Source organism: Saimiri boliviensis, chromosome 5 (assembly GCF_048565385.1).
Source record: "Saimiri boliviensis isolate mSaiBol1 chromosome 5, mSaiBol1.pri, whole genome shotgun sequence".
In the NCBI taxonomy this organism is placed as follows: Eukaryota; Metazoa; Chordata; class Mammalia; order Primates; family Cebidae; genus Saimiri; species Saimiri boliviensis.
In genome coordinates, this window is record NC_133453.1 from 26,631,096 (window position 1) to 26,648,990 (window position 17,895).

General features: G+C 34.3%; 1 protein-coding gene across 1 annotated transcript in view; it reads right to left on the reverse strand.

Annotated features, from left to right (window-relative positions):
• VWC2L (von Willebrand factor C domain containing 2 like) overlaps positions 1-17,895 on the reverse strand; it is a 171,294-nt gene that overhangs the window by 143,639 nt on the left and 9,760 nt on the right. Inside the window, exon 2 of the mRNA XM_003925575.4 lies at positions 4,281-4,410. Within this exon, the coding sequence (XP_003925624.1) occupies positions 4,281-4,410 (130 nt within the window). The remainder of the gene's footprint in view (positions 1-4,280; positions 4,411-17,895) is intronic.

The following is a 17,895-nucleotide window of genomic DNA, read 5'->3' on the forward strand; positions in this document are numbered from 1 at the left end:
AAAGCGAGTGAGGAATATAGAATTAAATATTTGAAAAGAGCTTGTAACAACTTTAATTTAGTTGAAAAGAAATGAAAACTTGATAATGTGTGTAGGATTTTCTGGGAGCATTCTGTCTTTCCAATTTTTTCATGGGGTAATATTTCCTTCTGAGCTTTGAATAATGACTGACTCTATCTATATATGTGAAAACACAGAACTCACTGACATACCAGCTAATGAAATGTAAAATATACAGTCTGTCATTTGAATGCTCCAATGATTAAATATTTTGATAACTGACTACATATTTTATTTTTTAATCCAGATGTTCAGCATTCTATAAATACAGATTCTTAATGACTTGGGACAAAAATATCAGCATGTATAAACAACTAAAGAATGAAATGAGTGGCTGCAGAGCAAGAGGTTGAAATTAATATTAATTCACATACAAAAATAAATGATAGGCATTCTTAGCTATATACATAACATATATATATATATAGTCCCATTACTAGTCTAATTTAAGGTCAGTTTCCAAATGTTTGAAATATTTCTGTGACGTTCCAAACCAGAACGTTTTCTTTAAACAGATGCTGCGCTAAATTATTTTTTTCATACCATAAAAAGAAAAATCCATAAAGAGTGCTCATTAATTCACATGGAAAGACCTAGGGCTGAAAGTTAGGTCAAAGTAACACAATCTTAGGGAAAGAAAAACAGTCTGAAAATGTCATCTTTTTCAAGAAGGCATTTGTATTGCTAGTTCTTGAAGCTGTGTAAAGGAAAGAGAAACAAATGCTTAATAATATTTTTAGAAACAATAAATTCCTATGTCAATCCCCCCAATTCTCACCAAATAAAAAATGACTCTCATCTTTTTCCTCCTATGATGTGTGTTGCATAGACTCTGTCCAGTCATTTGTATCTTTCCTTAGTGTTTTTATTTTATTCAGGCTAAACTGATAGACTCTCTTTGGTGCTGAACTAAGGGTAATATGAATAGATTATTGTATATTTTGTAGTTTGGGTATAGTCATTGATAACCATTGAAAATCTTGTTTAAAATATTCATGGAGACAAGGAAATTTAAAACTCTCTTTACACAATTAGAGAAAATTTCTAGAAATATATGTTCTTAAATTTATTCTTCAAATTATTATATTATCAAGGATAAAGACATGCTACCCTTCTTTATCTAGGGAGATTACCCTGCACTTTATAATATTCAAATTTTTATTTCTAAAGATAACTGTTATATTTTTGTTGGTAAACTACTGTTTTATGGAAAACCTATGTACATATTGTTTTGCTTCTTTGTTTCGTTTGCTCTTAATATCAAAACAAAGATTTTTATGTTAGCTGAATATTGAGTTTTAAGGTTAGGTGTGATAGATTCTATCACATTAAAACGTTTATATCTTTAATATAAAGTTTATATCATATTTAAAAAGTTTTATAACTTTAACACTTCATGCTTTTGGCAAGTTGTAATTCAGAAAGGCAGAAAAATCAATTTTAATATGAAAAAGAAAGTATTTGACAGCCTAGATAATCAGCATTTATGCAAACTGAAAATGACTTGCCTGCCAAATTATCTTTTATGAAGATTGTAGAAAATGTTATGACGGTTTATAAGTTAAAATTTATTGCCTGTACCTTGAATCCATAGGAGGTATTTTTAGCTTATTGTTGGTTTTTTTTTTTTTTAATCTATGAACATAGCAGTTATAGTCAAAATAGTTTATACTATAATGGGCATTTTCATGTTCTTATATATAATGAAAGTCTTAAATCATGTGTTGAAATTTAAGTTATTCCTGTTATACTGTCATAATTAACATTTATTTTTCCTCCATGTCTTCGCTATATCATTCATCTGTTTCTGTTTTCTGGGCTAGGCTTAGAATGAGAGCTAACAAAACCTGGGACTCAGCCTGTCTTCTCAATAAAATTATTGGTACCACTGGTGGTCATAGGAGTCTTCAGTGGTTCTTGATATACTCTTCTTCGGCAATGATTATACTTTAGTTTTAGGGCACATGTGACTAATTAGTGGCATTTAATAAAAATAAAAAGATATCATAATATTATCAGTCCTTCCACTAATTTAAATTCAGATTTATTTTCCTTATTTAAGAAAAGAAAATTAGTTTGGAGGTACCAAGAGGGAACAAAAGTGGCCATTTCATAGTGCTTCATAATTTCACAAAATCAGAAAACTTAACTAATATACTTTGTGTACTTAGCACCTGTTTATCAGAAATACTAGTGGTTACATAAGGTCTATTCATTATACATTTTTGTACAAAGAGGATTTCATCTGAAGCAATATTTCTACTTTGACATGATAGAAATAGGACAATCTCTGGTGACATCAAATTAAGTGTGACTAGTTTGTAGTGGCTGATTTAACATACATTAACTCTGGGTATATTATGGGCTTTATTGTAGGATCATTAGAAGGATATGATAGATGCATGTGTAAAACTATATTTTAAACATATCCTTTACATGTTCTAATTCTATGAGTATGCTGGATGTGTCTAGACAAGAAATTTTAACTATAACCATAATTGTGACACAAAGCTAAAAGTGAGACAAAGCTAACCAGGCCACCTAGGGAAAGAAAGATCCTCAAGGACCTGTTTAGACAGTTGCTTCTAGGGGAAAAAAAGAAAAAAAAGCTGTCTTCAGTCTAAGACTTGTCCATCCAATTTTTAAAGATTGATCAGGTAGTTGAGTTTTTCTTCCTTTTATCTTTGGAGAAAATGAAAAATAACACTTCCTTTTCTACCTTAGATTCACCATTCATATACTTTATGACAGTTGGTCTCACCTGAGCCTCCTCTTCTCTAGAACAAATTATGCTGACTCTATCTGTCCTCATAGGTCCTGTTTTTCAACCAATAAATCTTATTATTGTTCTTTCTTGTATCTTTTCCAGTTTCTTTAGCTCCTTTAAAAATTTAGTCTTTAATGTCTTTGCATATATTTATGTTAGATGAGTTAGAACTTTAGGAGTGTTATTTCTTTCTGCTAAGTCAGAGAGATGGTCATTAGGACAGGTAGATTGGAGAAAGGAGATGAGAAGAAAAAGAGAAGCCAGATGAGCAACTTAATATTCAAGTTAATGGATTTATATGATCAGAAATAGCAAAACCTATGGCTGGAAAATGTCACAAAGGTTTTTAATAAGTCCTTTGGAAGATAACAAAACACAAAAATTATTATCAGAAACAACCAGAGCTACTTAAAAAATCTTTTAAAAATATTTTTTATCTTTTATAAAAAATAAAAGATATTTTAATACTTATTTTTACTAATTACCCTTCTATGAAGGAAAAGATTAGTGAGCTCCAAATTCAGAGCAAAAATTAACTAATAAAGATGACGACTGCCAACTCAAGAAAAGGCACAGACATTCAGCATGAGAGTGAGTAAGCTTATGTTATTTAGGGACTAGAACTACTTTTTCAAGCACGTACTAATGACAGAGAGAACATTTGTAGAGTATGACCTGGTAAAGAATTTTTTTCCCTTTTCAGTAGTACATGGTCACAAGGCAAAGTGCGCTATTGGCTTTGCTGATGTGCTGTCTTGGGTTTATAGCATTGCTTTGTCTTCTCTGTAGCATCATGTTGATTTTGGGTGATTAGGATATTGTAGTTGTTTCAACCTCTCAGTTCCATGAGGGACAAAAATGAACCTGTAATGTTATAAATAAAACAAGTTTCCCTCTACAGCAATTACTGTGAGAGCGCAGTTCCACTGTAATAAAAACCTAAAATAAAAGCCCTAAACTTTATTACTTCAATGGAAGTGCATTGATAATTTTATTTTATATTTCTTGATTTTCATATTTAACTTTAAACCTGACATCTTATCTATGTTCAAAGCAAAATACCTGGCATTTATCCTACTCTGTATCCTGGTTTATGTACCACAGATTGGGGTGAACTGCTTCACTGGCTCTACAAAAGAGAGGAATGCTGTCACTACAAAAGGATGGTACTGTGTTCTTTCCAATACCCTCCTTATAAATCAACAAGAAATAATAGGGATCATAACAAAGTCAGCTTACAAGAGCTTACATTCCCCAGATGGAAAGTTGCACAATAAACCCACTGCAGGTTTATTTTCACTTTAAGGCGGGATAAAAATACATATCTGCCATGCCCATATTGAAAAGCCACAGGCAGATCTCAGAGGGCTCTTGCGTTGAATGGTGTGCAGTAGTGAAATATTTGTATTTTTGTGCTAACCCCTCTTCGAAAGCTAATGCAGTGTGGTCTTACCATTTTTGCAGACAGGACAACATTGTTCTGGTTCATAGACTGGGTTGACACACTCAGGAACTGCGCAGTCTGCTACAACACAGTGAACTTCATTGCTGGGCTCACAGCGACACCATTCACATGGAGAGGGCTAGGAACAAATCTAAAATTAGCCCCTTTTCTCCTATAACTTAATGCTTGCACATTCATATGCTGTCAGAAGACAAAACATCAGTGTTTATTATATTGGCTTTATTGTATTAATTCCATTTACCACGTCTATGATCATTCTCCCCCAGTGGAAGGCAACCTAGATACCCAAGCCAAAGTGGATTACAACCTGCACTCAGGTTGCTGTGAACAGCTGAAGCACCCATGTATGACTCTTCTTGTATCTCAGGTTCCTACTTTCCAGAGAAATACTTGCATCACTAATATGTCATCTCCTGGTTTGTTTTTCAGTTGTACTGACTGCTCTGACCTCATCTGGTAAACAAGCATTCTACTGGAACAGGTAAGATAATTTTTGCCATCTGTCATTTTATTCTTCTTGAGAAAGGAGGAGAATGACTGAGAAACAAGAAAATGGTAAGTGGACACCTGTGCCCTTTGTCTGAACTCTTTTTTCAAGCTAACTTAGATGCTAAATGGCATTTTTTTCAGTGTGAATGTTAGAGAAGTTTGCATTTGGGATCCAAACATCCAGGTATTGCCTCTTGAAAGACTTAGCGAATGCCTTTCATTTGCCTGCTTGCTTTTATGAATGAACAAATCGGTTGGTTTAAAAAGCCACTGTTTAAGAGTGAAAGACTCTAAAAGTGGAATTAAAATCATAATTTAGAGAAAAAAATTAAAAATCAGAAAAGAATATTTGTCTTTACAGTACTTACCGGCCGAGAGTGTTTGGAATTTTCTATTTATTTTCTAGAAACTACCTATGACACAAATAATCTAAAGCAGGGGCTACCCGCTCTGACTTTCTCATCCTTTGTAAGTTCTAGCTCTACTTTTCTCATGAAACAGCAGTTTAGAATTCTGGAATGAAAATTTGGAGGTCTCTGAAGTCATATAATGTTCACACTTCTCAAATTAAGCCATTTGTTCTTAGAAAGTTCTGACTCCAATCTGAGGCCACAGATTCTCACCCGCAAACTGTGCTAATTAAAGCCCTCTTCCCTTGTTTCAGTGACTACTGTCCAAAACCCTTGTCAGCTCTTGTTTCTTCCCTGGATCTGACAGTCTGTGTAGTATCAACTTCTTAACTCAGGTGATCTGTAATGGTAGATGGAAACTCTTCAACTAATTATTTTAGAAATTCATTTTGTCTTTGCTTTCACTTGAAGAATGATAGCCTAAATTTACTTTGCTTTCAAATTTAGTATGAACAAAACAATTAGCCATAGAATCTGTGGCAAAGTATTGCTATTTGCTAAAATGATCAATACATTTTTGAAGAGTACCATTAAACTCTTTACCATATGGTGAGTTGTGTTTAAACATTTCAGAGAAATCTATTGCATTCTCAAAGGTTGAGGTTTTTCTCACGCTTCTCTGTTAAATAATCTCAGAAAATTAAGAAAAAATATTTGAACTAATAGTACATTATTTAATGGAGAAAATTAGAAAGCAAATAAGAGATGGAAACTCTTGATGCTGTTTTGCTCCTTATTTCCCAAACCTCATTGTGATATCTAAAATTCTCAAATAAACTTGTCAGAATTTTCCCCTTTCCTTGGTTAATTACAAGGAAGTATTTTCACACAGCCTTCTGAAATGCAGCAAAGACGTGGACTGTATTTACTGCCAGTACGGGGGAGAAAGGAAGCCACTAATATAATCCCTTCCCCACAGCTAACATTGTTTATTCTTTCTGGTTGCCTTCTTGTGGAAGGAAGGGTTGGTTTGTGCAACTCTAGCGGACTGATTCAGGGAATAAAAATTCTGAAGAGAATCTTAAATTTTCAAATGCAAAATGTTTACTTCAAAGTAACTATAGTCTTTAAGGAAGATTTGTTGGACTATTAGATTCCCAACACTGATGAATAACATCATTCTAATTTAAACACTGGCATTGTGGTAGGCAATTTACCTATATCTACTTACTTATTTCTTGTAATAATTCTACGAAGCAATATTTGTTTTAATCTTCATCTCACGGATGAGGAAATGGGCTGAGAGAGGTTTAATGGCTTTCTCAGGTCCTATGGTAGTAAAAGCCAAAGAGGCAGGATTTGAATTCAGTAGCCTAACTGCTATAATGGACTGCCACTTGGTAACAAGAATCACCATTCTGTGTACTGATTTTCCTGCTAAGAAAGAGAAGTTGATTGACTCGGGTGTTTCGTGCATAATGAGATTATTATGGAAACTTAGAGCATTTTAACTTTCTAAAAATGTGAGCTAGAAAACTGTAGTTGCCAAAGTTAGGTTGCCACAAGGGTTCTATTTTGGGGACCTTGGTATCTTCAAGCCTTGGGGCCAGGTAACTAGATGTGCAGGCATCTGGGAGAAGTGTTCACAGGTCATAATCCCGTAAAGACCAATAAAGCCCTGGAAACTGAGAAGCATTCTCAGGAAGAGCTAAGACTACAGGCTTAGTGATGGGTATATCTGATTTTTTTGAAGGGGGTTTGCATTGTGAGAAAAATAAATGAGAAAAATAAAAACATCACATTAATCGTTGGTGGCTTCTCACCCTGCCCTGAACTTGGCTTTGTTTATGTACTGTACTGCATCCCTTTCTGACTCAGAATCTCTTACATGCATGTTATTTCCTCTTCTGTTTTTGTTAAATTGTTTTTACAAATAATGTGTCTCTATTTTAGTGCACTTTGCTTATGTCAAGTCTCCATGTGCCCCTCTGATCCCTCTGTAAACATTCAATCAAATGTAACCCATTGACCTCATGCTAGAACCTCTTTCCATCCTCTCCAGACTTGCCAAGGCTCTTTCCTTTCACAATCTTACAGTTTCAGCACTATTGTTATCCTCTTGCTCAACTTGACTTTGTCCATGGCCCCTGCCTGCCCCTGCATTTGTAAAAAGATATTGCTTGAACAACAGTAAGTTACTAGGAGTGAGCAGTGTGTTATTTTGACATTAAGTTCAAACTTTAGAAATCTTTCTCACTTACAGTGTAAAACTCTTGGTACTTTGGATAAATCTTTACATCTTAAGCATTGAGCTGGTTACGAATTTCCTTTTATTGGGCTGTTCAATGCGAAAACTGTAGATTAAACCTGAAAATGTTCCTGTAAAACCAAAGATTAAAGAAGTACTTGGAAAAAATTATTTCTACTAACGTTTTTAAAAGAAGAACATGTGAAATTATAACTAGTACATGGCTTTTGTCAGCTAGAGATTTGTAAGTATGATGATTAAATTACACCATCCTAAAATTTTATACAAAGTAACTTTTTCTAAGAAACTTCACAGAGCACTTTATTTCTATGCAGTCTTTAGAAAATAAAGTAACATTCACTCACTACTTTTTCATAAATTTTAGTTGAAATTAGGATTAGACTCAAATTTATTTGTTTATATCTGATTTTTTGAAGGGGGTTTGAATTGTGAGTATACCACGTGGCCTGAATAGTTAATATATCTGCTTTAAATCTGTTTTCTCCAGAGAAGTATTTTTAAATAACTAATGTGGACCTCAATTTAAGCAGTTTCTGCTATCTGAATACATACTTTTTTTTCTTTTCCTTTTTTTTTTTTTTTTTTTTTTTTTTTTTTGAGATGGTATCTCACTCTGTTGCTCAGGCTGGAGTATAGTGGCACAATCTTAGCTCATTGCAACCTCTGCCTCCTGGGTTCAAGTGATTCTCCTGCCTCAGCCTCCTGAGTAGCTGGGATTACAGGTGTGCACCACCACTCCTGGCTATTTTTTTCATTTTTAGTGGAGACATGGTCTCACCATATTGGCCAGGCTAGTCTTTAACTCCTGACCTCAAATGATTCACCTACCTAGGCCTCCCTAAGTGTGAGGATTATAGGTGTGAGCCACTGTACCTGGCCCTAAATACATACCTTGTATGACACTTCCAAATGCTCTCCCAGCTTCCCCTAAATTAGAAAGGAGTTTCCTGCTATATACAGCATAATTAGTAGAGCAAAATGAGACTCTTTCATAAATACTGGTTTAGTTGACTAAAATCAAAATTGCTATTAGAAGCCTCAGATAAAGAATAGTTGTGAATGGTGAAACTGATCATTATAAATCACTCAGGAAAAATGAAAGAATGAAAAGCAATGAACCCATTTTCTTTTACTGGAGTCTTATTTAGGTGTCAACTGAAATGCCACCCCTCCAGGGAGGTTTTCCCTGATTAACCAGGTCATCCAGCCCCTCGATCTCTCTGTCCATCATGTCAACCATTCAGAGCTCTCATCAGTCTGTGAAATTATCTTACTGATTTGTTTGCATTTTTTTGGTAAATTTGCTCCTGTCATTCTCATAGATTCTAATCTCCTTATAATATACTGTTCATTGTTGTATTCTCAGCACCTAGAAGACAGCTTAGCATATGATAGATACTCAACAAATATTTGTTAACTAAAATGCATAATCACTTATGTATAATCTATGTTTTCTTATTTGCTAAACCATATCTCTGGGAGGCTTCATCTGTGTTCATTATGCATGAAAAGGATTTTGAGTCAATGAGATGTTTGTATTTTATTTAAATATTATCAAGGGTGCTTTGGGGAAAAAGATTTCCGACTATGAGTCATGAAATAACTATTTGGGTTCCAATATTATGGTAATGCACATAAACTTACCATCTAAAGATAATTTTAGATTCATAATATTCATCATGCAGATCACAGGTAAATCCGTCTTTAAGCACTCCATTGACTAGGCTATCTAGCAGTAGATGACTACAGACTTTCATTGCACTAGAAAATACCATGCTAACTAAATTTGGACAAGAATGCAGGCAGGGGATTTGGTAAAGGGTCTGAGAAAAAGCTAGTCTCATTTTATAATGTGTACCAGTTTTAATGGTTGCTGATTAAGTGCAACAATTTAGTATATTATTAATTTTTTTTTCAGAAAAAGTCCTGATTTTAAACATCTTCATTTTCTGAAAGGATGGGTTAGAGTACAAAGCCCAACAACACAGATTTTGAATATTCTGAGAAACAACACTTGATTCTTAGAAAGCTCTCTATGAATACTGTTGAAAGCTGAAGGATGAATACACAAATAGAGGGGATACATTCTAAGAGCTAAGTTTATGCTTACTAACCCTATAAATGGCTTTCCTTCTGATCAAGTGATATTAGGCTTCAGAGACCAAGGAGTACTTCATTTCTTCATAATAAGCAAAAATGATCAAAGAAAGTACAGCTCTGTTTACTTTAAAAAAAAAACAACTCCCATTAAACAGCTATTTAAAAATCTAATCTTTTCCACAAAGAAAAAAATATAGCTTTTAGAAGCACTCTTCTTTTAGAGATAATTTATGGCATAAATTTTATCACTTTATGGAACAAATCTCATTACTTTCAAACTGTATGAGAAATTTGGAAGCCTCTGTTTCATAGTTGCTGATGCCTGTCAGGAATCTCACTGTTCACTTCATTAAACTATACATTACATTACAAAGTGCAAAAGTATTTAGCATCCACTGCCACTCCCATAGCGAGTGATTTGCATGCAACAGATGTTACCTAATAATCAACTGATCCAATGGGTTTTAACCAAAATTCACAATCATCTAAAAGATGACCCATAGCATCGCTGATTAAAATGCTCCTCAGTGTTCCTGGCCTAATGAGATTGTGATGACCTCTTCAGCGATCTGCCCTATTGATTAGAGCATATTTGGAACACTGAGGTTGTAACTCATCAAATTATGGACATGAAGCTGAAACTTCTTTAAGAATTTTAATACTGAGGAAGCAAATAAAAAAAGCAGATGCACAGAGTTTTTGAAAAATAACCATCTCAATTACTCAGCAAATGTATATAGCGGTATTATTATCTGAATTACGAGCTAAGTAGTAGCTGTTCTGGCTTTTTCTGGTGGAGTTGGTATTTTGATAATATGTTCTGGAATATATTATTTTCAGTGCATCTATCAAAAAACATTTCATTTTTGTTGAAAACATAAGCATTTTAGTGAAATGATTGGAGAGTACACTTAGCTTTGCCCATGTAGATATAATAAACTAGGTAGGTAATAAACTACAATTCAGAAATATGATACATCATTTTAAAAATATTCAACATATTCATTAATATACATTTTATACAAAGTAGCATATATAAAGTACACTGAGATGAATTATATATCTCTCCTGCTATAAGTGACAATCTTGAAGAAGAGTTGAAATATTTGTAAAAACAAATTTTGATGTTTTTAAAAAACAAATACCTTTTTTGTAAGAATAACTGATGGTACTATTATAATGGAAAATTGAACCACTGATATTAATCTTTTTATTTGCATGCACTCTGAGCTAAAGTAAAACATAAGATTGGAAAACCATTGACAAAGTACCCAATTGTAATTATTATCAATTAAAAAGTTTACACATTCTTGAAATTTTGTCATTATTGTTGCTACACAACAGTGACGTTTTATCAATGGTCTATTTTTTTTTCCTAAACTTATTTTCTTCCTGGTCAGGCATGGTGGCTCACACCTGTAATTCCAGCACTTTGGGAGGCCGAGGCAGGTGGATTAGAGGTCAGGTGTTCAAGAACAGCCTGGCCAACATGGTGAAACCCTACTTCCACTAAAAATATAAAAATTAGCCCAGCGGGTGGCAGGTGCCTATAGTTCCAACTACTTGGAAGATTGAGGCAGGAGTGTTGCTTGAACCTGGGAGGTGGAGGTTGCAGTGAGCCAAGATTGCACCACTGCACTCCAGCCTGGGAGACAGAATGAGACTCCATCTCAGGAAAAATAAATAAATGAATACAATTATTTTTTCTAAATAAAGTTTTAAAAATATACTTTAGTTTATATTTCAGGGCAGGTAACCCTACAATTTTAATCTGCCTATACCAACAAACTGATCATGTGAAGAGCCAATTTTTTTTTCCTCAACATTTTCAGGGAGTCTCATGACAGTAGAATGCAGCTTTTTCTGAAATATGAAGAAAAAATATAAATGTAAATAAACGAAATGTAGGTAAGGTGAATGTAAGCAACAATATATCTCTTTATTTGCAATCAAGAATGTATTTTTTTTAAGTAGTTACAGTATACTTATCAAGGAAATATCGGGGTATATTAGAGAGAGAGAAAAGATAATTTAGCTGCCTTTATGATCATCAAAGGAAGACTCAAACGTATAGACAAAACCTGAAGGGTTTAATATAAAGTCAAAATTTTGATGAAGTATCATACCTATGCTTCTAAAGTAGTCCGGAAAAGCAGCAGTCCTTAGTCCCTCACTGACAAGCTGGATTGACAGTTGGCTTTAGTACAAGCAACATCCTTGACAATGCAACTGAGTACTGTCAGCAGAACCCATGTATTTTCATAGTGAAGGCGCTACATTTATCACCCATTTATGCAACAGGAAAAAAGTGAGCAACTGTATAACTTCAAAACTTTTCTGTTGACACTGAAAAGGAGAGATTGTTGATACCAGACAAAGAATCAGTCATCTACAACAGCAGTAAAGCAAGGTCACATATGTTTGGGGAAGAATACATCACTGTGAGAATTCTACAGCCTTTAAAAGAATCACAGGAGATGAATATGACCTGGCCTGTTCTGCAGAAAGGACAAAGGGCCATAACTCAGCTTGCTAAAAGTATGTAGATGACACTCAATTCAAGTCTTTTCAGGGTCTAAGGGATGGGAGTTATCAACCTGAAGCAACCAAACCCATTTGTATTGGAAGTGCCAATCAGATTATCTCTCAGGAACTCCTTAATTTGCCGTGGTCTCTGTGCAAAGATTTTCTAAAAGTTGAAATTTTTTCATTTTCTATTTGCTGGTGTCATACTTTGACAGGTTATGAAGAAAGAGTAATTAAAAAGTAATAATAAGTGCTTTATAACTGCTAGTATTGAAATATATTTCTAATTTTTTAAGTCCAAACAGTAATTCCTACTGAATTTGATAGTTCACTATCTGATGCTTAGTTCATAGCTCATCTCATTCCACAAAAATATATTGAGATGGCTTATGGGCAGTTAACATGAAAGTATATTTTAATTAAAAAAATCTTGAGTGAGTACCTTCTTGATAAACCTCTGCTTTAGTGTATAACTTTGGGACAAGGTACAGCAGAAGCAGACACAATTTTGTAACCATGTATAAACCTGGTTAGTGCCATTACCCAGTGGAACTTGGCTGTATGATAATGTGAAATGAGCACATTTGCAGCCGAAGTCCTGGCATGATAAAATGCTGCTTCCTTATACCTTGGACAGGTTACTTAAACCTCTTGAGCCTTGGTTTTTCATTTGTAAGATGGAGTTAATAATAGAATATTAAGAAGGCTCTAATTTTCTCATTGTATTGTTTTAAGACAAAAAGATAATATAACATGTGAAAGCACATGTAAGCGGTGAGGCTTTGGTTACAGGATTATGACTGCCATCATAGCTTTCTACTTGACCGGAGTTTCCTTCCCCACTCAGTCCATTTGCAATGGCTGTGTATTCCTCAAGGGAGCATATTAATCATAACTTATTTTTATTAAATTATAGCATTATTTTCATTATGAATTATTTGAAATGTTGGATTTGTGAAAAATATAGTCAGCCATTCATATCTGTGGATTTCATACCCATGGATTCAACCAAGTGTGAATTAAAAATACTGTATTGGAAAGGTAATGGATGATTGTCTGTACTAAACATGTAGAGACTATTTTTCTTACTGTTATTGCTAAACAATGCAATATAACGACTATTGCATAGCATTTATGTTATATTCCAAATTATATGTAATCTAGAAATAAAGTATATAGGAGAATATGCACAGGCTATATGCAAATACTGCTCCATTTTATGTAAGAAATTTGTATCTTACAGTTTTACAGAGTATTTGCAGATTTTGGCTTTGGAGAGGATTTGGAGCCAATCCTCTGTGGATACCTAGGGACAACTATACATCTTTCAGAGTTTTGAAAGCAATCAGTATTACATCTCTAAAACACAGCAATGTTTGCACTAAAATTGTGGTTCGATTGAGAATGGCATTGGACAATATTTTTAGATAGTTAATTAGATTCTTATTTACAGAGATGAAACTTCAATCTTTAATCAGATTCTTGCCAAAAACAGATTTTTAACAGGGTAACTTTAGCTCACAGTTTTTGGAGTCTTGATTTAAGTATCTTTTAGTTTCAGTGTGAACATCCCAGAGTCTCATTAACAAAAGAAAAATTCTCTGATTCTCCTTTTGCTCTCTAATGAAGCTTTCTAAATCTCAGCAGTCAAAGGTTTGCGATTTTAGCGGGATTTTATTTTTCATGTTGGGGGAAAATTAAAGTTACACTGAACAATTTTATTTTTTTCTGTCTTATTTAGGAGAGAGCAATAAAGCTAACATGCAGTAAAAATAAGTGGAATATCAGAGAGCTGTGGCTCTTCTCTCACTATAAAAAAATGACTTCATTTGGTAATCATTGTGAGTTTTTACAATGGCAGAAGTTTACATTTCTAATACTGCAAGAATCATTAAGAGGTTTTGTATTTTCTTTTTTAAAACTTGTATTTCACTGATTTAGAATTTTGTTTTTAATCCCTAAAGTGCCAAAAATAATCCTGGCCAATCCTCACTGCATTCAGAATGCAGTTAATTTTTTTAAATGGATAGGAATGTGCCTTAGATGCACACTTCTTTTAGTGGGAGCTTTTAAAATGAAACCAGTCAAGCCCTATAAATCTGGAGCAGGAATTTTCCTCATGTTAACATTGTGCCACGTTTCTGTGAATACGAGGAGACTAAAACATGAAATAGACTTGAAATTGAACACATATTCAACAGTATAGGAACTATATACACCCAAATGAAAAATAAAATCTACCACGTTACTTGCATAATGTTCATAGTGAACTAATCAAAGCTGATAAGATGTAAGAGAGTCAACACTAGTGTTAGAGTTAGAAGACCTTCCTTGATTTGTCAAGTTTGATCATCTCCATTTTTATGACGAGGACAAAAGTACAAGGTTCTTTGAATCTCAGTTTTCTCATTTGTGAAATGGGAGTGAAAATATTTTAGTGAGGAAATAATAAGGAAATGCATGTGCAAAATAATGAAATTGCCAACTGTTATTGGTATTTGTTTCAGGCATAAATATGGTTTTGTTGCTTCTTTGATTTAAGCCCCTTGGTGGCTGTCTACTCAGTCTAGACTTTGACCCAAGCTCCTTAGCCTAACTTTCATACTGTCAACTGTTCTCATGCTCCTGCCTCGCTCTTATTTCTCTCTAACTCTCTATAGCCTGTGCTCTTGTCATTTGGGTTGACACCATTTCTCTGAATAAGCTTTGCCTTTATGTTTTCAAACTGTTCAATTTTGTCTAAAATGCTTTTAAAGCATTGGAACCCCTACTCTTAGCCTATTTCCCTTTAGTTCTTCAGACTAAATTACTTTTTTTTTTGAGACAGAGTCTCGCTCTGTCGTCAGGCTGGACTGCAATGGTGCAATCTTGGCTCACTGCAACCTCCGCCTCATGGGTTCAAGCAATTCTCCTCTGTCAGCCTTCCGAGTAGCTGGGACTACAGGCGTGTGCCCCCACACCCAGCTAATTTTTGTGTTTTTAGTAGAGATGGGGTTTTACCATGTTGGCCAGGAGGGTATTGTTCTCTTGACCTCATGATCTGCCTGCCTCAGCCTCCTAAAGTGTTGGAATTACAGGAGTGAGCCACTGTGTCAGGCCTACTTTTTTTATTTTATTTTATTTTATTTTATTTTATTTTGAGATGAAGTCTTGCTCTGTCACCCAGATTGGAGTGCAATGGCCTGAGCTTGGCTCACTGAAACTACTGCCTTTGGGTTCAAGCAATTTTCCTACCTCAGCCTCCCAAGTAGCTGGGACTACAGATACCTGCCATCATGCCAGGCTAACTTTTGTATTTTTAGTAGAGACAGGGTTTCACCATGTTTGCCAGGCTGGTCTTGAATTTCTGGCCTCAGATGATCTGCCTGCCTCAGCCTCCCAAAGTGCTGGTTTTACAGGCGTGAGCCACCGTGCCTGGCATGAATTACTTCTTTCTTCATCTGAATTCTAAGAGCAGTCATCACAAGCTACTTGTCATCAGTGGTACCTGTATTATTCCTTTGGATAGACTAGGAGAACCTTGAGGGTCAGATTCTGTCTTCTATATTTTGGTAGAGCCCACAAGATCTACTGCTTCTCCTTATGAAAGGGGTATTTATTTAATGGGATCAAACTATGGATTGTATATGTAAGCTGGTTTTAAAAATGTAATAATGGACTGAATACCTAAGTAAGCAGAAAGAATGTATACATGTTTTTACTTAATATAATCTTAAATATGTCTATTACATTAAACTTTTTGACTTATCAAAAGAACATATAGGACACAAAAGAGATAGAAAAAATAATCTTAATCTGTTTTGTTTGAGACTTTTCAGTAAATGGAAAATTATTAAGTCATAATACATCACTGTAAAGAACAAAGCTGTACTATTCTGAGTCAGGAATGCAGAGAAATAGGACTTAACATGCCTTCTGTTAAGAGTGTATACATTTAAAATAGGCAACTCTACAGTCTTTTAAAAATTTACTTGTGTGAAAAATGAGATCCCTGAGACCATGCAGTGGTGAAAGATAACTGATATCCAGCAGTACCCAAACAACTGTAATCTTCCAGAGTGCAAGTTAGAAGGATTTGGTGACAGTGTCGTTTCAGAGAAATAGAAAGGGAAGAATATCTGATTCTAGGTTAGGCAAGGATCAGCAAACCTTTTCTATAGAGGGCCAAACAGTAAATATTTTAGATTTTGTGGGTCATACAGTGCCTGGAACAGTCTAAAAGCAACCATAGACAATATTGTAAGTGAGTGAGCATGGCTGTGTTTCAATAATGCTTTATTAATAAAATGGATTGTAAACTGCATCTGGCTCATGGAGCAGAGTGTGTTGACCCTTGTCTTAGATAATCCATTATTTGTCATTGATATTATCACCATTTTAAAAAGTCATTTTTCAACTACATTGTTTTATGTAACACAAATTAATACATTATCACAAATAATCACATTAAATACAATTTGGGGAACTTTAAAAAGAACACAACATTCAAAGATAAGCTGAGAAAAAATAGATTTTTATCATTAACTGCCCATAAAAGTTAAAGGAATTAGCCTATCTTGACTCATTAGCAAAATATTTTTTAAACTGTGTTTTGCTGACCTCTTGTGAACTTTAAGATGTTAATAAATGCTCTGAGGAAAAAAAAGCGTTCTACTGTCACATAAATTTGTGAAATTCTGGATTAAATACAATTTAGTATTAATAGTGGTAAAAAATTTCAGGTAGCTTTTATAAATCTTGTGTCATGTGCCAAGTACTGTCTACTAGTATCTCTCTTTTACAGAAGTATACACGGAGACATAAAGAGATAAGGTAATGTGTGCCTAGGTCACTTGGCTGGTAAGTGGTAGGGCCTGCTTTAAAATCCAGTTTTCACCACACTTTTGAGCTCTCAGCTGTTGAACTATACACACTAACTCTCAAACAAACCTCCTTTCAATATGCTTAAGCAGTCTTAGTATACTAGTGTGTACTGCACATATCCAAGAGAGGTTAAAGGATGCATCATTTTTCTCAAATTTATTTGACCATGATAATTGAATTCCTATGTGATTCCTTACTGAGAATCACATAGGATGCTAGTATTCCTTAGAAAACACACTAGAAAAGGCTGAATTATAATGATTCCCAAACCCAGCTGAGTATGATAATAATCTGGGAAACTTTAGAATAACATAGATTTAAATGACTTTAATTGAATTTAAGATAGAAAGGTCAAGGAATCTGAATTTTTGCAACGTTCCTTCCTTAGGTGATATTGATCATCAGCCAGTTTAGAGATTTTTGTTGTTGTTCTAATGCCACAGAATTATAGATTTTTGCATATACCATCTATTTTGCACACTCCATTCCTGCCATCTAGTGAGAGGTGAGAGTTTGCTAAGTGAAAAAAAAAAATGGGTTCTCATTTTCTAAAACCATCAAAATACATGAGTAAGCACAGCTAATTTTGCTCCTTTGTTAATTCCTAGGGTAAAGTAGTCTCAGTGAAAATAAATAGGTAATGTTTAATGTAATATATTTTAATTACATTTTGGCCTATGTTGTTTGGCTTAATTACATAATTTCTCTGTTTTAGACAAAGGGCCCCATTTTTATTACAGCCTTTGGAAACTTAGGCTAGTTTCACAAATTGTACTCAATCTGTATCTAAGACTGATTTTTGATGTGCCAATATTTTATTGTTCTTGTCTACTTGTAACTCTGTGTTGTCATGGTGATAGGTCCTGATATCTCATTTCTATAGACAATTGACTGAGATAAATCATTGCATCCAACAAATTTATTGGAAAAGAAGGTGCAAACGAGCTGGCATTTTTCTGTTAAACCTGAAGGTTGTAAATATAGAAAAAAGATCACAGGAAAGTGA